This window comes from Cupressus sempervirens, chromosome 2 (assembly GCF_028749045.1).
Source record: "Cupressus sempervirens isolate cs-2001-9-10 chromosome 2, ASM2874904v1, whole genome shotgun sequence".
NCBI classification, from domain to species: Eukaryota; Viridiplantae; Streptophyta; class Pinopsida; order Cupressales; family Cupressaceae; genus Cupressus; species Cupressus sempervirens.
The window spans coordinates 222958442-222982161 of record NC_143119.1 but is presented as its reverse complement, the minus strand read 5'-3'; the positions used below and the strand labels follow the sequence as shown (position 1 = coordinate 222982161).

Below are 23720 nucleotides of genomic sequence, written 5' to 3'. Positions count from 1 at the left end.
TAGCACTAAGATGTGGTCTACATGACAATGCATCTGCTACCACATTCTCAGTCCCTTTCACATAGGAGATGTCAAAATCATAAGCCTGCAGTTTACTAACCCATTTTTGCTGCCTATCATTGAGATCTCTCTGTCCAACGAAATGTCTCAAACTATTGTGGTCAATTTTAATGCAAAACTTACCACCCACCAAATACTGCCTGAATTTAGCCAATGCATGCATAATAGCCAACATCTCCTTGTCATATAAACTAAATGATCTCTCTGGCCCGCAGAGCTTCCTGCTCTCAAATGCAATGGGGTGCTTGTCCTACTTCAGAACAGCACCTACATCCTCTCCAGATGCATCACACTAAAGCTCAAATGGCTTTGAGAAGTCGGGAAATGCTAACACAGGGCACGTAGTCATGATCTCCTTGAATCTCTCAAAGCAAGCTTGTGCCTCAGGTGTCCAAACAAAGGCTCCCTTCTTCAGCAAATCTGTCATAGGAGTTGCATGGCGTGAATACCCACTGACAAATTTGAGGTAGAAATCACACAACCCAAGAAACCCTCTCAAATATGTCAAGTTCTCTTGAGGAGGCCAATCCACAATAGCATAGATCTTATCAAGATCCATCCTTACTCCCTCTACACTAATGATGTGACCCAAATACAATAGCTTTGTCATGTCCAACTCACATTTGGACACCTTGGCGTACAAGGACTTCGACTGCAGGATCCCTAAAACTATCTCCAAGTGCTCCATGTGCTCCTACCAAGATCGACTGTAAATCAAAATATCATCAAAGAACACTAACACATACTTCCTCAACTAGTGACAGAAGACCCTGTTCATGGTGGACTGAAAAGTAGCCGGCACATTGGTCAGCCCAAATGGCATGACCACAAACTCAAAGTGTCCACAATGACATCAGAAGGCAGTCTTCTCAATATCTTGCTCTCTAACTTTGATCTGATGGTAGCCGGATCTCAAATCAATCTTCTTGAAGTAACATGCACCATGAAGCTCATCAATCAACTCATCGATCTTTGGAATGGGGTACCTGTTCTTAATTGTCCTTTTGTTTAGCTCCATATAATCAATGCACATCCTCAATGTACCATCCTTTTTCTTCACCATCACAACCGAAGAAGCAAAAGGAGATTTGCTAGGCCTAATGTGACCCATCGCAAGAAGCTCCTCAATGGTTTTCTCGATCTCATCCTTGAGTCTCTTAGGATGCATGTACGGTGTAATCATCACGGGTTTAGCTCCCTCTTCCAACTCAATGATGTGCTCAATACCTCTGTCTGGTGGTCTGCCAAGTGGGATGTCACTGAAAACCCTGTCATACTTCACTCTCAACCTCTGTATGTCTGGATGATACTCTATCTTATGTTGCTCCCCTGTGTAGGCATGAGAGTACATACGGCTGCCCACTCAATGTCATCATGTCTGGCTAGCCTCTCCAACCATCTAAAGGAAATGGTCCTGATGTCTCTGTTCCTAATGGCTCTCAAAATGTGTTGCTTCCCATTCACTTCAAACTTAATCTCCATGTCCTTCAATCTGAAGGTGACCTCTTCCAATAAGCGCAACCACTCCATCCCAAGAACAATATCTAGATCACCCATGTTAACAACATGGTAGTCCGCCTTGAACTCATAGTTGTTCAGGCGCAAGGGCAAATTTCTAACCATCCTGTTACACTTAAGAGTGTAACCATCAACAACCTATACTCGTAGTCCCTCAAACTCCTCAGTCATAATACCACGACGTTCAACAAAACGTGCATCAATGAAATTGTGCATAGCACCAGTATCAACCAAAGTAATAACTCTCTGCCCTGCTAGAACACCATGCAGTCTAAAAGATCCTTCTTGTTGAATGCTAGACAAGCGTGCATCTTGGAAGTGCAACTCGGGGTCCTCCTTAGTCTCTGGCATTTCTGCTTCTGCCTCAGGCTCTGCATCACTATGATCAACCTCATGTCCAGAATTATCAGAATCCGAATCCTCATAGTAGGCCCACATAACCCTGTTGACCTTCCCCTTAGGCCTCATAGGACAATCATGATCTCTGTCATAGGGACCTTTGCAATAAAAACATAGCTTCTTCCTGTGCAAATCATTCAATGTCTCCATATCCAAAGGTGCAATAGACTTACCCTTGGTATCTCCCTTTTTTGCCCTTGTTTTTATCAAACTTCTTATTGTCTTTGAATGAAGAAGTACTCCTGGAGGTGAACCTCCTAGAGGGTGTTGTGAGCTCCATGCTCCGTGCCTTCCTCATAGCCTCCTGAAATGAAGGGGGATCGAATGCCTTGACCCACCCCTTTAGAGGTTTAGACAACCCCTCAATGAATAGTATAACCCAAAGTAACAAGAATCGGAATCGGATCGGAATCGGCAAGGCCAAATCGAATCGTGAATCGGCAATGAATCGGCGATGAATCGGCAAATTTGAAAAAACCTTTAAATTTAAAGATTTTAACAATTTAAAACTTATTTCATGCACCCTTTATTGAATATAACTTAAACACAATATAACATCATCAAATAGAAGTTAAAACTTAACATACATAAACATGGAACATAAAATCCATCACATATGTAACTATGTTATCTAAAATGTAAATTGTAGGCTAGCTGAAGTAAATAGAAATCAAATGATCACAATGATTTAAATCATAGAATGTATGTAAGATGATCCATAAGACATCAAATCATAAATGTATATAAGAATCTAAGATGAAGATCCATGAAAGTTTGAAACATATGTCTATCAATGATTCAGTATCAATATCTATAAACAAAATATAAAAACAAGGCTCCAGCTCAAGCCTCAGACTCATAGTCATCATCATCATCCTCAACATCATCCTGAAGCTCGACTGCAGCCTCAGCCTCAGCCTTTGAGTATCCAGTCTGCCTAGTAGCAAGGCGTCTAATGTAGGTCCTAGAGGACTGCCGAGCCATATCTCCCGCATGTAAGATGGGCTCATGAACGTCGCTAGGGCCTGTGCCTGTGCATGCACGTGTGCGTCTACCAATGCCTGAAGAACGTGCTCTAGCTGCCTCAGCCTCTATATCCACCTGGTCAACCCACACACGGTCTTCCTCAGTGAAGACTGGATCCACAACCTCTGTGAGCCACTCTGATTCTGGATCAATCTCCTCTAGAATGATCGGAGAGGAGTCAGTGCCCAAAATCTGTCTGATCCTAAGACGGAGGTTGTAATGAACAAAGACAATATCATTCAACTTCTGCACTGTCAACCTGTTTCTCCTCTTCGAATGGATGTGCTCGAACATGGACCAACTGCGCTCACATCCAGAAGCGCTGCTTGGCTGACTCAGAATACGAATGGCAATTTTTTGAAGTTTTGGGGTTGTGGCCCCAAACATTTGCCACCATCTATCTGCAATAAGGGAAAAATTGAAAATAGAAACAATTAGTCTCATTTACAAATTACAAGTTAACTCTAAAATTACATAATCAACTTTAAGATTTGAATCTAGATTCATGAACATTGAATATATTATTTAATTTTTACCTGGCCGTAGTGTTGTCTGAGCATTTATGGCCATCCTGCTAGAGAAAAGTGGCCCCTCTTTATTGTTGAACTGGTCTAGCTCAACAATCGCAGCAGCGCTATCTTCATCGCTACTCAACCTCTGAATCACTGTGTATAAGCCAGTGAGAACCTCCGCATCCACCTTGAACTCAGGACGGAAACGATATGTCGGATTCAGAAAGTAAGCTGCTGCATGGATGGGTCGATGGAGCTGATTCTGCCATCTCCTATCGATGATGTCCCAAATAGGGCCATACCTCTCCTGCACTCCTGCATATTGGGCTCTGATGGCCTCCTTGGCCCTATCCATGCCCTCATAAATGTAGCCCATAGAGGGCTTCTCCCCATCAACAGTTCGTAGCAAAGCTACAAGGGGCTCAGTGACCTACATATAAAGTAAAACAAAAAACTTGAGTCAAAACTTAAATATAAAATAATATAACTTAAAGTAAAAGTAAAATACTAAATGTTAAATTGCAATAAATTTACCTGCAGGATTTCTTTAGCGGGTTTCCAAAAACCATCCTCATCAAATATGCAATCCGCCACATCTATCCCTACAGTGGTCGTAGCATAGGAAGAGGAAATCCACTCCCGCCCAACAAACATGCTCCTCAATTCATCCCTTGATGTCAACAAGGACTGCAAGGTGATGAAATTCGAGGCAAACCTCATGATACCTGGGCGAGCTAACTCTTTGCCTTCTGTGTACTTCCTCATTGTGCTAAGGACAAATGAATGATTATAAATAAATTTGCATATGTTTTTTGCCCTTTCCACACATGACTTGACAAACTCAAGTTTGCCAATTTCATCCAACATGAGGTCAATGCAATGTGCCGCACAAGGGGACCAAAATATGGTGGGGTGCCTCTCCATCAAAAGTTTACCTACAACAATTTTAAGTCAATTAGAAATTCAAATTTCAAAATTCAAATAAATTTATTTTCAAAACTTGAAAAGTTAAAAGTTTACCTGCAGCAACATAACTTGTTGCATTATCCGTCACCACCTGGATCACATTTTGTTCTCCCACCTCTGCTATGACTTCTTCAATAGCCTCACATAAGTATGTGGCATTTTTTACATGTGCGGAAGCATCAATGGATTTGATGAACATGGTATATCCTACAAGTAACAAAACAACGAATTAGAATATTAAAATTAAATGGATCATCAACAAATTAGCATTCAACAAATCAAAATTTACAATTATGTATGTAGGAAAGTAGAATGATCAATTACCTCCACAGGATACAAGAAAATTGAGGAGTGTTCTATTCCTCCTATCTGTCCAACCATCAGTCATGATGGTGCAACCCTTTGCAATCCACTCCTTTCGGTTCTCCTCGAGCTCAGCCCTCATGTCCTCTACCATCTCATCCAAGAGGTATCCGCTCAACTCAGCCTCAGTTGGGGCTTTAAACCCCGGACCACAAATAGCAACCGCGTCTATCATGTTCTGCCAATAAGGAGCCCTGTCACAAATAAAAATTTAGATGTCAAAGACTCAAATTATAAAACAAGTAAATATAATTAAAGTTTCACTTTTACTTTTAATTTTAACTTTAAAGAAAACAACGAAAAAAAAATCAATTACCTGGCTGCAATAAATGGAATGTTGCAAAAGTACCAAAATTTGCATATCTCCTTTCTGGCAGCATCATGAATTTCCTTGTTCAAACCCATGCCCTCAAGCGTGGGTTGGGAACCAGGAGTAGTGCGGGGCACAAAGTAACTATCCATTCTGTTTTTCCGCACTCTAGGCTGCAATAGGTTGGTGTGGGACTCTGTCTCAGTATGTGACCGACTAGCACTAGCACGAGCAGAAGAACTAGGATAAAAAGGAGGCCTAGAAGAACCCTCTCCAACACAACCTACAGATGCAGAAGCTGATGCAGATGCAGATGTGGATGCGGCTGCAGATGCGGATGCGGGAACATGGGAGCCAATACCCCTTAACCCTTCAAGTTGCATTTTCCTATTGGCTTTGTCTTTTTCAATTTTTTCTAATGCCATTAAGCAAGTGCGTTTTGCCTCAGGAGTTTGGTGAGTGCAAATTGTAACATCGTGTCCAGGTATAGCAGCAATGTGGTATTTCAATCTATAAATACCCCCAGAAGTTATTTTTTCTTTACAAAAAATACATTTTGTTTGATATTTGGTTCTTCCAGGAAACTCTTCATTATATTTCCAACATTCATCTTTTCTACCCATTGCGAATTTGCAAAAAATGAAAGCAAAGGCTGCTGCAATAAAAATTTATATGTAAAATATCAAAGTTTGAAGCTAATAAAAGCTACAAAACAACAAATCCTAGTTTGCAACTTAGTAAAAATAAAGAACATTCAAGATCTAAACTAAAAATCTTGAAAACTATAAAAATTTAACAAAAAATGCATAATACACTAACATGCAAAAAAAAAAAGAGCACTTACCTCTTGCAAATGAGTTGAGGAGTGTTGAGATTGGCTCCCTAATGCTCCGAATGCAATTGATGGCCTCCCCAAATGGATTGCTGATCTCTTTTGTGCTCTTTCTTCTTGCCGGTTAGAAACCTATGGCTTTTCTTTTCTCTTCTTCTCTCTCACTTTTCCTCTCTTCTACTCATGTTAAATAAATAGAAGGCCCTTTAGGGTTATAACAAAGAGAAATGGTCAAAAACAAAGTAAAAAAACCAAGCAATTTTTTAAAATTTTACAACTCTATACTTTATTGGCCGCGGGCGATTCCTGCCGATTTTTTCAGGCGATTCATGCGATTTTTTGCCTGAATCGCCTGAATCGGCGATTCAGGCGATTCACTTGAAGAAATCGGCAATGGCGATTTCCGACTCCAAAAAAATCGCCATTGCTGAATCTAATCGCCGAATCGCCGATTCAGGCGATTTTATGGCGATTCTCGTTACTCTGGTATAACCAACCTCCTCTCGGACACATCCTGTACCATCACCGATAATCTCTGAAATTCACTGATGTAGACCTCCAAACTGTCTGTTTGTCTCAGTTGTGCGAGATCATGGAAGAAGACCTCTAGGTCTTTCTTATCAAAGCACTCTACCAATCTATCCACAAAATCCTGATAGGATGACACCTGATTATGCTACAATGTAACCATACCATGTGACCACCAATCATGTGTTGCGCCTTCTAAATGCAAAGTGGCATATTTGATAGCATCCGTCACTAACATAGGCCTTAATGCTAGGAATGTATGTAACTTATGGATCCAGGCTTGTGCTGTCATCTATCCACTGCCGTCGAAAGATGGTAAGGTGAGCTTGCTAGCAGCTCACTGCAACTCACTGTCCTGACCTCCTCTAGGGCTCCAGTTCTGCTTGCTACTCATGTGCTCTCTTCTCTGACTCAAGTAGCGATCAAAATTCAGCAACTACAGCTCGAAGATCATCATGAAAATCCTCTGGCATATAATCCTCTACTGCCTCTTAGGTCACCTCTCTGAGGAATGTAGGACATGTAGGCCTATTTGTAGTCCATGACCTGTGCCTAAGAGCACCCTGTGAACCTGCTACCCTCCTGTTATCCTGCTCTGGTGTCCCCCTGTCCTATTCCTGGTTATGTTTGTCCTGTGGGTTCATGCGCTCAACCATGGTGGTGAGTACCTGCAAAGCCTGAGCCATCCACTCTTGTCCTATAACCATTGCTCTGAAAAATTCTCTTATTTCCTGATCCTCATTCCTATTGTCTCTTGGTGGGCTACACTCTTGTCTGTCACCCATGGTGTATGGCTGCCTGTCAAAATCTTGTTCCCTGTCAAACAAAGTTTGCCTGCGAGTGTAAAATCTGTGAGAGCCAACCCTAGGTGGCTACATGTGATTGCTAAACCCTCAGGATGGCAGGATTTAGCTCTAATACCACTGTAATGGCCCTTACTAATTGGCCACTAATAACCACTAATACTGAACTATGAAATTTCGTCAAACACTTGCCATGCAAACTAAATACATTGCTGAAAGTAAAATACTAAATAAAGGAAATTGTTGTGCAACAAATCTACTCAAATAACTGGTGTAAAATAGTGCCAATATATTCATTCAATGATAACCAAATGCTTTTACATATGATATGTGGTTGTCATCTCAAGATATTACAACTTGGCACATCACAACAAACCCTTACTGGCTAAATGCAACTGAGAATTTCTTGCAACTACAAACTGAAATGAAAGAGCCTGGATTGAGCCAATGCTGGAGACTGAATGCTGAAGACGAAATGATGAAAATGCAACTCCAAACTACCCTCCAAGTTACTGACCGTACGGCTTGCAAGTACAGTCGTATGTGTATGGACCGCTACGGCTCCTAGCAAAAATAAATGCTGGGCTGAAAGGTGCCAAAAATGATATAGGAATAATCACCAGGCTCCAAGGAAAATTCTCCCAAAAAAATAAAAATCAAACTCCTAGCCAATAGTGAGATATGAGCAAAAATGTATGTCCAAGCTGAAAATCGAACTCTGCTGAAAAAGCCCAAATAAGCTCAACTTGAAGCAATTGAATACCACTTCCAAAGTGTAACCCTTCAAAGGATATTTCACCTCCTCAGTTATGCAAATCCTTAGGAGACTCTGTTCCCAAAGATCAAATGACAATCTGCAGACCAAGATGGCGCCACAAATGCTCAAAGAGAAAAGTAGTGTAAACTCAAAACTTGGGATGTCCAAATGAGAGGCCAAGCACCCTATTTATTCATTTTTCTAAGAAGCCTCTAAGAACTTCTAGAAGTATCCATAAAATATTCTTATGAAATCCCTTTATAATGCACTTTTATAAAATAAAAAGTGCAACTCAACTCAAAATTATAATATTTTGGCCCCGCATAACAATAAAATAAAAATATAATAAACCCCAGAACTCCAAGAGCAAATAAGACCATCAAATTCTCAAATAATCATCAGAATGACTCTCTCATCAAAAACATCTGCCTATGAGAGTCCATGATAGGCAAATTCATTGAAAAATCACATCACTTAAAAGGAGACATGATATTAGTTGGGGTTTTTATTTTGCAAGAAGAGATGATTTTTATGCTTCAAAGAGCTTGAGCAGCAGTCTACTTCATTTTTCTATATTTTGTTTTCCATGTTGAACTTGAACATGATGACGAAATTTTATGCTACCCTTTGGGCATATTTAGGTTTCCATATTTTTATGATATTGGTCATTGCTAAACTTATATTTAAATATTTTTGTTCACATATTGATATGCATATTGACAATTAAGTACTAAAATCGTTTATTATTTCCTAGATGGCATTCAAATGGTGTATGTTAAGGTTATATAATGTTTAAATGACATGCTTTGTGCTTAGTTTCATATGAATGACATCTATATTTGCAATTTTCAGTGTATATTTTAAAATTTCTCTATATATATAGCCGTCTTCGTTTGCCATCCCCTTCGTCCCCAAAATCGCCAAAAAAAATTGTCATCCCAGAAACCCATCCCTCCGTCCCCGTCTCGGAAACTCAGGAGAACGTAAATATTTAGTGTACAAAAAATGTTTAGTTAAGACTGATAATAACAGTCTGAAATACTTCCTCAGTCAGAGAGTTAAATGGCCAGTAGCAAAAATGGGTAAGTAAAATTCAAGTCTATGATTTTCATATTGAGTTTGTTAAAGTGGTGGTTAATGCCTTGTCGAAAACCTTAATCGCATTCTATTTCTGATATATCCACTGATTGGAAATCAATAATCACTACTAAATATGTGAAACATCAGTTTGCTAACGATATTGTAACAACAAAGTGCAAGATAATAAGTTCAAGATTGTTGATGAGCTGATTCTATACAAGGGTCAGATGTATCTCATAAATGATTCCAAAATGAAGAAAAAAATTGAAACGACTGTCATAACACTCCACTCATAGACCATACAACTTTCTAGAAACCATATATACAAGTAAGAGAGCATTTCTATTGGACGGGATTGAAAAAAGATGCAATGCAATATGTAAGGGAGTGCAAAGAGTGTTAACAAAATAAGGCAAAGCATATTTTTCCAGCAGGGCTGTTGCAGCCATTACCTGTCCCTAATCAGAAATGGGAAAGTATATCAATGGATTTCATTACAGGTTTGTCATGTTAAGTAACATGGATTATTTTCTGCAAATGTAATTATATTGCCATTGTTATAGATATTTCAGATTTGAGGACTCATAATTATGAGAGGAGGAGACATGTCTCATGAAGACACGTCTCTATAGTTAATCATAATTAGTTAGTATATATATATATATATATATATACAAAAGAATATTTATCTAATGATGATTTACCATCAATAATGAAACTCGTGATCATATCAATCTGATTGTAAATACAAACTTAACACTCCCTCTAATTGATATAGAACATATTATATTCTTACGTATATGAAGAGATATCATCTCAGTATGATATTCCTAGAATGGCATATTTAAGGATATCAATATAAACCCATCAATACACACATACATATATTAACATATAGTACATATGGAATTGGCTTCGATTCACAATGAGGCTAAATTTCTTAACACTTCTTTAGCAAAGAGGGAATTTAAACAAATTCTATAACTTTAATATAAATTTAAACACCACCTTATGTGTGCTCTATAATAAATTTGTTATGGTGTCCGGCAAGATCCAGCTTGAAGAACCAAAATAATTTAATTTCATGGTGTCTGGCAAAATGCGGCCCGAAGAACCATGAAGAGTTGTTTATCAAGGTGTCTGGCAAAATCCGGCCCGAAGAATCATGATAAAACTTGCTCCAACACATTTTGGTGTTAGGAGATAGGTCTACTATTGATAAGATCGTCACTACCTTTCAATAGTTACCTTTTGTTCATTATCATAACTTTCGACACTCCGAGACAAGAACTTAATGTAGTCAGTTATGATAATAGGTGCAGCTATTAATAAGATCGTCACTTTTCAATAGTTACCTTATGTTCGTTAACATAACTTTCGGCACTCTGAGACAACAACTTAATGTAGTCAGTTATGATAACAGGTTCAGTTATTGATAAGATTGTCACCTTTCAATAGCTCCCCTCTAAATATATACATCAATGAAAGATTGTCACCTTTCATGACATAATCACAACAGCATCATGTAGTAACTCACATGATATCCACCATGAAACAAGTTAGAGTGTGGACCCACCATAGCTGCTACAAGAGGGTGGAACAAGGGTTTTCACCTCAAATTTCTCTCATTGAGGAGAGCGCATTACAAAGAATTTCTCTTAGAACTTCTCCTCATAGAGAAGATATCATCCACAAAGGATTGCATCTCAAAATTTCTCCCTCTGAACATCGATCCTGGGAAGTTAGGTCCTCTAGTTACTTCCTTAGAAACTCTCTTCACCCAAGGATGCCTGTCGAACTCACTCTAAATCTAATATCAATCTTTTGATTTTCTAGTGATAAGTCAATACTTCCTCATAATATACATAGGAGTAGGCCCATCAAAATCATGCAATCACACACATGTATTTCTAGACTCCCTCTAAGTATCAATCTTCTAAGCTCCTGCGTTGCTTTAGAAGAAGTATCATACTCCCTCTTAATGTAGAAGAATCTCATAATCTCAATCATCAAGGATGTTTTCTATAAGAGCCTCTTTTTATCCGTCTTGATCATCAGAGTCTTTGGAGCTACTATCATCATATTGAGTCTACATAATATTAGGTAGCATATGTAAAGTACCAACCTTCTTTTCCTATAAGAATATCCTCAAACATAAATAAAACATCAAGGCAAATAACCCTTATAGTATGTATAGAATTACAAATAAATGTAAAAGACAAAAATAATTATCTATACATGAAGATTCAGAAATCGTCTTTTTAGATTATTTGAGAATGAAACATCTCCCCTCTAAATAAGGTTCAAGTGGGAATGGAACATTGACTATTATTCCCCCCACAATGTAAATTTTTCACTCATTCTTATATTATTGAACAATTTTGTAGCAAATATGACAACTCCTCTTTAAGTTCCAACTTGCTCTTTTATCCATTGAAGGTCCAAACATTCATTTTTATTAACAGTAGAAGCGAACATGTCCTTCCATTTTCTCAAATTCATCCACAATGCGTCAATATCTTGATTGAACATAATTGTGCCACATGAATGACTCTACAACTCATACATCGAATTTCATTTATCAAAGAGAAACTTGTAGATGGTTCAAATGAATTCTTAAAAACTTCATTAACATCTATAATGTTCCCAATTTTAATTAATTTGGAGCCCAAGTTAGTAATGTTTGTATCTAGGGGTTTTGATTGATTTAGTATATCTCGGACCTATTTTTATTTTGTTTTCGTAGTTTGTGTCGCCATCGGCTATCTTTGTACACCCTCGGAAAGTTTCCCGATGGGTATTTAAGCACGGCTTTTAGGTAATAGTAGGTATGCTTTTGGATTATATTTTATGTACTGCGAATTCCTGTTAGAGTTCTAGATCGTTCGCCATTTTGGAAGTGAAAGATCTTTCCTATTTGACTTGTGCGGTTTCGGTGGGATTCAACCCTCACCCTATTCCGTTGTTGCATGTACTACTTCGCTCGGATCTGGCAAATCAGAGCACCATCTTCTGGCAAATATTAATCAATTATCTCTGTGTTTACTTCTCCATTTTTGTCTGTTCATGGTTATATTGTTTGCATTCCTTTCCACTATTATTCTATCTGTACATCTGCATCATCGAACGATCTCAAGATTGTCACCGAACATCATCGTACGGCTCACATATTGGGCGGTCTGCTGGGCATCCTAGGCACCATATGGATTCCACCATTCATACCGTACAACCCCAAACTATCACCGTACGGTCAGCAAGAGATATTGTACGGCTTGGCATCCTCACCGTACGGACTAGAAAGACACTGTGCGGCCCTCTGAAACTCTCCCGTACTGCCCTGTTTGTACCCCAACATACGGCCTGCAAATGTTCTCCTCCTAACACCATACGGACTGTCCTGCCAAACGTATGGCCAAGCATCTTTCGTGCAGTTAGGTTTGGCTACCATACGGCCTCCAATGGCCTTCTATACGAACTTGCCTGAACAACCATTCTAAAGTCGATCGTACAACATCCGTACATCACCAGCACAGTAGACCACACACCATTATTTTTGTTTGTACTGACCTTGGAGGACGGGAACGTTCCAATGGTATCAGAGCTGGTGATCTTGCCAGCCAGTTGGGATGATTGAGAGATTTTGGTACTTGGATCACACTATGGCCCTGAACAGCGATGGAGAGTGGTGGTTAAAGGCACTACAAAGGATTGGCAAAGAGCTCAGTGAGGGTGTTGATCTTCCATTAGATATATTGGAAGTATGTTTGTGTCAGATGGACCAATCACCTTTAAGATTTATATAGAGAATCCTCTCGCCGATTAAGGATGCCTTAAGTCAACCTAGGCTTTTGAGACACCATGACAAGGATAAAAGATTGGCAGTTACAGCATGTCTCAGCGAGGTCTTGAGAATTTCAGCTCCTAAAGCACTGTATGATGATAACACCATGATAGAGATACTGCAATTGATAGTTGACAGCTTTCAGAGTCTTGATGACTTCAATAGTGACCTTTTTGGTAGGAGATCTACAATATTGGAGAATTGTGCAAATGTCAAAATAAGTAATCTTCTCTTAGATCTCGAATTGCAAAATTTGGTCCATGATATGTTTCATCACTTCTTGGTCACCATCAAGGAAGATCATGATACTAAGATTCTAGTTGCTATGGAGAGTCTTATGATTTCGTGCATTGAAGAGATGGATGAAATATCCCAACCCATCACATCTATGTTATGGGTTGTTCGTAATCTTGAACGTGTTCCCTCTATAGCTATATGTAGATTGGTCAGTATTGCGAAGAAAAACTAATATCTCATTTGCACAAGTGGGAAAAAATGGATGACAACGATAAGAGTGATGCTTTACATGAGGAGAATGAAGACATGATTACAGAGCCACTCCAGGAGGATTTGCTAAATCTTTCTACTACACCAACATGGGGAGAACACCAAAAAAATGAAGAGGTTGCTTGCATGGATCTTGTGAAGACATGGACGGATCATGTTGTGCCCGAGGTTGTGCCTGTCACCAATGCACTATCCATTGAGGAAGCTCTATCAGTTGCCGAAGTTGTGTCCATCATAGAAACGGTATCTGTTGCTAAGGTCCATGTTCGTCGTCAAGTTTGTGCCCTACACCATCATTGTGTCTGTCACCATCATTGTGTCTGTCATTGTCATTGCCATCACCATCATGTCCGTCACTGATGCCAAGTTCGTGTCTGTCGTCAAGTTCGTGTCCGATACCGTCATGTCCATCACCAACACCAAGTCTGTGTCCGATGTCAAATTCATGTTCGTCACCGTCGTCGTCACCGTCATTGTGTCCATTACCAACACTTAGTTTGTGTCTATCACCAACACCGAGTCTGTGTCTGTCATCAAGCTTGTGCCCGTTGTCGTCATTGTGGTCATCTATGTCATCATTGTGTGTCCATTAATACAGCTACAATCGTTGAGACATTGCTCATTGTCGAGGCTCTGTCCATTGTCAAGGTTTCAACCGAGGTTCTGTGTGCCACCCAGGTTTTATCTACAGCTAGAATTGTTGCATTTGTACCAACATCGATGTCTGTGTGTATGACCATACCCAAAGAAATTAATGAACATGATGACATCAATATATGTTATGATTGGCATCCTTGGGATCTCGGTGACTCAGGATACGACAACGTTTATATCAGAGTGGTGCATTGGAATCTTGATAGTGGTCTACTAATCTCAGTTGAATTCAATCATGCTCATGCGATCCTGAAGAAGCATGGAGTTTCCAGCAAATATGGCTATCCGTGTCAGCACATGGTATGGGATCCTGGAGTTACAAATTGCTTAAGGACAAGCAATTTTTGGGCAGCGAGGATTTGTAATGTTCCCAATTTTAATTAATTTGGGGCCCAAGTTATTAATGTTTGTATCTAGGGGTTTCGATTGATTTAGTATATCTTGGACCCATTTTTATTTTGTTTCCGTAGTTTGTGTCGCCATCAGCTATCTTTGTACACCCTCAAAAAGATTCCTGACGGGTATTTAAGCACGGCTTTTAGGTAGTAGTAGGTATGCTTTTGGATTATATTTTATGTACTGCGAATTCCTGTTGGACTTTTGGATCGTTCACCATTTCGGAAGTGAAAGATCTTCCCTATTTGGCTTGTGCGGTTTCAGTGGGATTCAACCCTCACCCTATTCTATTGTTGCATGTAATACTTCGCTCGGATCTGGCAAATCGAAGCACCATCTTCTGGCAAATATTAATCAATTATCTCTGTGTTTACTTCTCCATTTTTGCCTGTTCATGGTTATATTGTTTGCATTCCTTTCCACTATATTATTCTATCTATACATCTGCATCATCAAACGATGTCAAGATTGTCACCGAACATCACCGTATGGCTCACATATTGGGCGATCTGTTGGGCATCCTAGGCACCGTACGAATTCCACCATTCATACCGTACAGCCCCAAAGTATCACTTAAACTATCACCGTACGGTCAGCAAGAGATATCGTACGGCCTGGCATCCTCACCATATGGACTAGAAAGACACTGTGCGGCCCTCTGAAACTCTCTCGTACAGCCCTATTTGTACCCAACATACGGCCTGCAAATGTTCTCCTCCTAACACCATATGGACTGTCATGTCAAACATACAGCCAAGCATCTTCTGTGCAGTCAAGTTTAGCTACCATACGACCTCTAGTGGCCTTCCATACGAACTTGCCTAAGCGTCCATTCTGAAGTCGATCGTACGGCATTCGTACATCACCAGCACAGTAGACCACACACCATTATTTTTGTTTGTACTGACCTCGCAAGAGGACAGGAATGTTACAGTCTCACAAAAACTCAATTTTCTTTGTTCATGCAAAGGTATTTGTTAGATCTTTTGATTAATCCTATATTATGCATCACATAAGATCGTCATCATATATTAGGGGGCAAGCCTATTAACATCACATAGTCACAAGGTATATTCATGAATCATAATCATCTTGACTGCTATAATTTATTGAACACTGAAGAATCCATCTCAACATGGTTTACTCTCTCTCAATCAATATGATCAAGATCACCGAAAGTTCACTGAATCATATCCTCTATTTTATTGCTCTCTTTCAACGTTGCCTCTAATGAAATGTCAAGCTCCCTCTGAATCTCAATCTCCCTCATCCTGCAGTAACATTCTCAAAGGAAAGGATCAAGGCACATAGCTCTTATAATATAAATATAAATATAAATATAAATGTTAACATTAATTAGAATGTTAGGAATTTAACTCATGCTTATTGCTAACAATGACATAAATAATTTTAACCTAGCTCTTTAGTTTATATTTCCAATGAAGGAAATAAGAAAACATAATACCAAGGTCACGGGGAGACTTCGAGGTCTCCGGTACTGGTACTGGTACCGGTACGGCAATTTTTCAAATAGGAGATGGGGGTACTTGGAGACGGCAAATTTTTTTTTAAAAATTTTTAATAGTTTAAAGAGTTTAATACTAAAAGTAAATACAAAATTTGAAAATAGTAATACTGTAAGACTAAAGTAAATAATAATAGTAATGTCACATTAAAAATTAAAATAGACTCATAGAGTCAAAGATTTCAAAACTCACATGATCACAATATTGTATCTCATAGACATATTTGTTTTCCGAATATTGCATATGATCACCATCATATCAAATTGATAATCGCTGAGATTATCATTACATATTCAAATTTTAAATTCAAAAAATATAGTTTGATGCTAAATTGCCGATATGCAAACAAAAATGAACACTTTGTACAATAAACAAAAAAAGAAATATATCTAGTATTAGTATGTCGATGGTACTATCATCTTCTCCACAAGGTTGTGATCATCCATCTCAAGGTCTTTAGCTATCATGCTCTCCAAAAAATCATCAGTAACCAAAAATATTTTAAATGATTTAATCATTTAAATTATCGAATAAAAATAATTTTTTAAAAGTGTTTCTAATGTTTTTAAAGTTATTAATTTATTAAATAAAATATTTTAAATGATTTAATCATTTAAATTGTCAATGGTCTTAATTTTTGCATTATAAACATTAAAATGAGGGCTAAAATATATAAAATTATTTAATATCATATTTTACATTTATATTTTATCAGGAGACTTCACTTTTTGGTTTAGGAGACGCAAAGACTTCAGGAGACTTCGTCATGAAGTCTCCAACCTTTTTTGAGGTCTCCGAAGACACGAAAAGTCTTCGAGACGCGTCTCGGTCTCCGAGACGTGACTTTTAAGGGGGAGACGGGTCTCCTGGTAACCATGCATAATACTCAATCTTTATCTTTCATACTCCCATAATGAATCTCTTTATATTTAACAAAATTATAAATTGTCATCATTTCCTTACACTATCAAATACCTACCATAATATGTTAATAATGCAAGGAATTAAAAATATATAATTACCTTGGACTATTTAACATATCATAATTATGTTCAAGTTAAATAAGAAAAAACATTTATGAACATACCTCTTGAATTTAAATTAAAGATGCATTGAATATGTTGTTACCCGCATCGATGCTCATATGCATGCACTTCGTGCGACATCTTTACTTTTCAATGGTTCTGCCCATCCTTACATATCGCCTTTACCTTTCTTTATTTCACATTATAGCCTATCCATAGTGGGTCACCTTTCCACCTGTCATGTTGGGTAAGAATTTGTATGGAGACTTATTTGTCACCTTGACATACCCTTTGATTATCGGGTCATCAATTTGCACCATTACATATACCATTGCTTTTAATGTACATATCTTCCACACTCTTACAAGTTATCATATTGGTCTCCTCAATCCTTTGTGATGTTGAGCTACTATTTTCTTTTGCAGTTTATCATGGTGCTGCATATGCTTCATTGTCTTGTGTAGCTTTAATCTTGTTACAATAATTGTTGAAGGTATTACGAATAGTGTAACCGCTATTGTTTTCTGACTGGATGCCATTTCTTCAATTTGATCCCTAATTTGTCCATGTCCAATCCCTCATCTCCACGACATGGAATATTTTATTTGTAACTAGAATTAATAGTAGCTCGCAGTTTGTGGTCACAACATGACACATCATTTGGATCTCAATTTGCAGCAATATTTTGATAATTCCTGCCAATTCAGTAGCTTGATTTTTGAATAATTCTTTCTAAATGTTTTCTTCCCTTCTTCAATGCTATCCTCTAACTTTGGCGATGATTGGGGGGAATTTTTGTCTTTTCTTGAGGATGCAAGATAGAATCTATAACAATTGCATATCCATAGATTCCATCATTCACAAAATTCAAACTATATTAAGTTTATTTAACACTTCTGAAATAATATCATATGAATTTGTTTTAGTGCTGTGTAATATCAATGAAGTCAGAGTATTCATTCAGTAGACGACATGTTGAAAAATAGAGACTTTGAACACAAACATGCTGAAGAGAAATTTATGTTTTGACAAGCTCTTCGAGTCTCCTTAATGTTACTCATACTAGACTAACACGATACTCCATGAGTTCATAGTTGTTCAGTGAATTCAATCATCCTTGGTTCTGATGATTTGAATCCATGACCTTAGCCCATAGATAACAATAACATGGTCTAGTACTAAAAGACATTCTTATACAATTGCTATCATAATATTCAGAAAAAGGATACGTTGAAGGAAATGCAGACTCTTATGGCTTCAATTTCTCAGTGTCATTTTGAATGTTAAGTTTCCTCCTCGGAATAAGAAACAACCAGGGTAAAATCCCCCTATTCTTCTCTTGACATCTTCCAGCAGCAGACTATTGTCGCCTTAGTCTTTGTTCTAGTTGATTGTGTTTAGGCTGCACTAAAAAGTCTTTGATTCATATGTAGGCTGACTGTACTCTCTGTTCTGCACCCTCCATTCTTCCTATATTCCTCCTTCCCTTAATATTAGTCTATAACCTTTATATATATCTGACACTGACTCATAACATTAATAATGGTCGTCAAATGATCTTTCACTAATGTTGTTGTATTGTTGGTTTGGGACGATTGAGATCCAGGTGGTATATGCAATTGCTTGCATTCGCTATTTTTTTTAATCTTTCCAGAATCTAGGAATAGAGGATAATTTGCATCGTGACTATCTTGGAAAATGACAATGGTGTCACTTGTCACTATTATTGTAATGATAAAAACTCTCTACTTCACATATTTTTCCTCCACATGATATTCTGAATTGTAATGAAGAGTTTATGTAAAACAAGTTATTTTCTTACATTCGCAGTTTGGCTCTGATACCATGTTAAGTAATAAAGATCATTTTTGCAAATGTAATTATATTGCCATTGTTATAAATATTTTCCAAATGCAGATTTGAGGACTCATAAATATGAGAGGAGACATGTTTCATGAAGAGACATCTCTCTATAGTTAATCATCATTAGTTAGTTTCTTAATAATATAAATAACCATATGTATAATATATAAATTTTATATATATATATATATATAAGAATATTTATCTAATGATGATTTACCTACTATCTCCAAAATTTACACCCTAATGCTTAAGTCCTGAATCCTTCAGCAACTTTGGAGCAACATTGGATCAATCAAAGGTTGTGGGTAAACTTTGACCTAATTGAACCTTTGGATTCTAGGTCGGTTCCTATCTAATATATTTGATAAACTCACCTATACTAATAAAAGATATGAAAATTATATGGAAAAGGTATAAAGAGGTAGGCTTGAAGATGGAAAAACCTAAATGATGAAAACTAAGGTGATACACCAAAATAATAATGCAAATTATTGTTATATTATGTAGCACAATGAACACTTTCAATAGATAAACACAAAACATACCTTGAAGGAATTGTTAATCCACATAAATATTTTAAGAGAAGGCTAAAAGGTGAGGATACGAAAGGAAATAAATCACAATCAATTGTATATCACCAAGGAAACACAACTCAAAACCTATGAATAACAGATATCAGACATGGAAGATGCAAAACGAGACATTACCCAAAAGGTTTCTAAATAAAACACAGCTAGATAGCTCAGAAAATTCGAGAATAAGATGCTAAGGACAAAAAATCACATATGCACCTCTCTCCTCTCAAAAACTGAACCTTCTCTCTATCAAAAAGAAAGGTATATAACAACAATGAAACATTACCACCTTCCCGCAAAATCAGGAAGGGAGGGTCGAAAATTAGAGAAAACTGCTTACAAAAATAGTATAAAAATTGCAAAAACATGCCATATGCACTCCAAACTGTGCCTTGATCAAATACACGTGGACAAGTCCAAGAAGACTCCATAAATGTCACAAATCGCTCCATAATTGACTCCAAAGTAATAAGTCAGAACTGAGTCTAAAAATAGTAACTGAGACACCTCCCCTTGAAACTAGGCATTTAAGAATGCCAACTCTCTCTTGACACTTCTAGTCAATGATAACTCAAGCATCTCATTCCCCTTTTTTCCTCTCTAAATTCTATTTTCCACTTACTACCTTTGCATTTTAATATTTAATATTTATTATTAATTAGTTGATTTATAACATATCAACTAAAATAATACTAATAATTACACTTTAAAACACAAATGCAAAAAGGTTTATTTAATTAAAAATAATAACATAGACTCCAAGCTTGAGTCATACATTATTACTTAAAATTAAAATACACATCCTATAGCAAGGCAAGATTTGTGGACACGAAACAATTATGGAATATAAACTAAGATGGGATAAAAGATGAGAGAATAAGGGCATTTGCCATTCACAAGTTTTTGGACAAAAAGGCTCGATTGAAAAGGCTTGAAACCTAGCCGAAATGGAGGAAAATCTGGCTTTTTCCTTGTTACTTTGCCCTCTTTCAGATCTTGTGTTTGGAGATTTCTTCCCATTGACTGGTCTTTCTTTGCTTACCGTAATTGCATGTTGATGCTCAACTGTTGTCTGGTGATCTACGACTTTGTTCTATAGCATTTCAGGCTATTTTGGAAGGGTTGCATACGTGGTTACCTTTGTTTGAGAAATATGGAGTAGGTTTTATGTATTTCCATGGCCCAAAAACTGGGTGTTTTCCTTCTACGATTGCAACTGGTTTTGACTTGTCATTTTCTGCCCTCTTTCATGGTTTTCTCTTGTCGTGAGTTGTTCTTCTATGATGTCGTGGCTGGAGACTTTGTGACTTTTCTTGGAACTGTTGTAGCTTGCATCTCCATACCACGGCTCTTCTTTTTTGGTTACTTCGGAATGCTGAAGTGGGTTCTTGTATGTGATCAAGGGTTAGTCAGAAACCCCAGTCATATGCTATCAACATTTAATATTTCTATTTCTTATAGCTAAATGTAACCTCTACTACAATTGGAGTCCATTGTGGAGCGATTACACAACTATTTTAATAGTTGTAAGTTATACACTTACCTTTCTTTGTTGATATTAACTAGTCTTGTTGTATGCCTGTAGTGAACATTCTTATCAACCATGCCATGTACAAGAAACAACTCCACTTTTTTTTTTCAAGAATTGATGCATCACAGACTTGTATTCATAACCTGCAGGATTATATGAAGGCGTACCCAAGTTTTTTTTAGTGTAAAAGGTGTCATATCCATCCTATGTTGTCACAGGTATATCAGCTATAGCACATTTAAGAGTATCAAAACAACGACCCATAGCCATAGCTGCCACGTAGCCCCCATAACTCCATCCCTAAGGTCCTATTCTTTCCAGGTTTTGCTAGGCCCTGCTTAATTAACCACTTTGCTCATGTTTCTTGATCTTTAATATCCATAAGTCCCAAAGTATACTCCAATACACCTCCAAACTCCAATCTTTGCAGTGATTGGTTCCCTCCTCTTGTCAAGCATGTGTCTTTATTTATGGACTTTTGTTGCTTGAAAAATGAAGTCAAATATCTTTGTTATGTATCTGCTCTCAACTTAGAACTGTTATCTTCAGCTTGTACTTCTCTTTCTTTAAAAAAAATCTTTATTGTTTCTAGAGATTGCATTGCAAACGCTGAAAATATTCTTGCTGCTGCTATAAAATCTGAATTTATTTTTCTTCATTCTTATTGGAAATGTGCGATCTGGAACTCACGATTTCCCAGCTGATGTAAAGGCATTCTTTTGCAGAATCTTGATAGTTGTCAGTTGTATTAGTCCTATCTGCAGCTTTGCTCTGTTTCATTACATATTTTGATCCTATGACTTTGATACTCCTTTGTTTATTTCAAATCTGCACTCTGATACTTACTGGATTTTGAAAATAATGTTTCATTTTCTAAGCTGACTGTAGCATCCCTCCTTCAATACACATATTTGTAGAATACTCTTAGCTGAAAATTCATTCTTTATCTAATATAGAAATGGCTGAAGTATCCTAGTTGTAGAAGTAAAAAGTTTCATAAATTAATACGTCCCTTTAATACTTCTACTTTTCTTATTTCTGATTTTGAACACGAGCTGAAATGGATGCTTTCTCTGTTATAAAAGAAAAAGGTTTCATAAATTGATACGTCCCTTTAATACTTCTTTTTGTAATAATTGTGTTGCACAGGAAACAAACATGTCAGTAACAAAGCATTGTGTTCATGATTGTTTTCCCTTTCTGTTGATGTATGTTCTTGTTTTATGGAAAATGTGTAGCATGACAGGGGTATAAAAGTTGAGGTGAAGTGAGACACTATCATTGCTTAGATCCATTGGATCTAATGTATCTTCTTTTTGAATGCAGGGTTCGAAAGCTTGGAGAAGATGTGATGTGAGGCAGCGGATGGGCGGAATCAAATGGATGCAATGTTACCAATCATTACAAGCAATGACTAATGCCCATGACCTTTCCTCTACTCTATTCTCTTTTTCCATGTTATGCATTTTTCATAGAGTAGGAATGTATATCAGTAGTTAGGGCCACTCTCGTGGTCACTTTGTGTGAGATATTTTACTTTCAGCGTTTCATTATCAATCAGTTTGTAAGTATCGATTGTACGTTATGATGTATAATACAAAGGATGTTCATGTTATTCTTTTATTTTGAATGAAATTATTGATCTATCACTTAGTCATGTGTTGAATGTAATTAAATATGCACCTTATCTTCTAATGAACATTGTATAGAACTGAATTTTGACATGTGTGAATATTGAGTAACATTTTTGGCGACCTCTACCGATTGTCTACCTGCTAGACACTTGACCAGTTGCCTTTGATATCCATTGGGCATGAGAGTTTGAACTTTATGCATTCCTTGGACCTAGACCAAACCTAACATGACTTCTAAAGTTGTTGGTTGGGTTTGGGATGTATGTGAATGAGCCTAATGAGACCTAAAAAAATTTATTTAACTGATTGACATACATGATCAGACCCAAGTATCAACTTTAAAAGTTGAAATTTTCATAGTTATCCATCTTAAGCATGCATGTATAAAGGTATGGATTGGATAGATGCAAGTGATTAGTAGATGTATGTGTATGCATATGGCTAGGGTTGACAACTATGTATGAGAGTATGAAACTGACAGTGTGACATGAAATGACTGTGACACTAGGTGTATGCATATGCATGTGTGTGCTGATTAGGTGCATGCACTCAACCCGTGCATTAACATGTATGAATGAGGTGGGTAGATATGAAATGAAACTTGAACAACCTGAACCAGCAACTTGACAAAACTAAAAAAAAACTTAAGAAAAACAGGAAACTACCCTAGGAAAGCAAACAAATTGACATACATTGGGTCAGCACTTAGGAAAAACTAAAACTAATATGCAAAAGCATGAAACCTAATCCTAAAAAACAAATCAAAGATAGATCATACCTCAAAGCAAGCCTTGAGGTGTATCCCGTTCACAGGGATTGGTAAAACATCTCCTTCAAGAGTAGCAAGCTGTAACACATTGTATTCTATGCATTCGATTATCTAAAAAGGGCCTACACAAAAATGATCAAATTTAGCATGTTGCCTTGGTCTTGTTTTGAGGACATCCCACTTCAGATCCATTCCTCTACTCTATTCTCTTCTTCCATGTTGTGCATTTTTCATAAAGTAGG

At 37.4% G+C, this 23720-nt stretch overlaps 2 protein-coding genes across 6 annotated transcripts in view; both read right to left on the bottom strand.

The window, feature by feature from the left end:
- LOC149571854 (uncharacterized) overlaps positions 1-23720 on the bottom strand; it is a 215475-nt gene that overhangs the window by 173412 nt on the left and 18343 nt on the right. The window lies entirely within an intron of this gene.
- Positions 3529-6053, bottom strand: LOC149571855 (uncharacterized). Its single transcript, XM_089812285.1, has 5 exons — positions 5161-6053; positions 4806-5038; positions 4536-4688; positions 4050-4450; positions 3529-3945 (listed from the first exon to the last, which is right to left on the bottom strand). Exons 1-5 carry the CDS (start codon positions 5775-5777, stop codon positions 3529-3531), a joined length of 1821 nt encoding a protein of 606 aa, XP_089668411.1. The 5' UTR covers positions 5778-6053.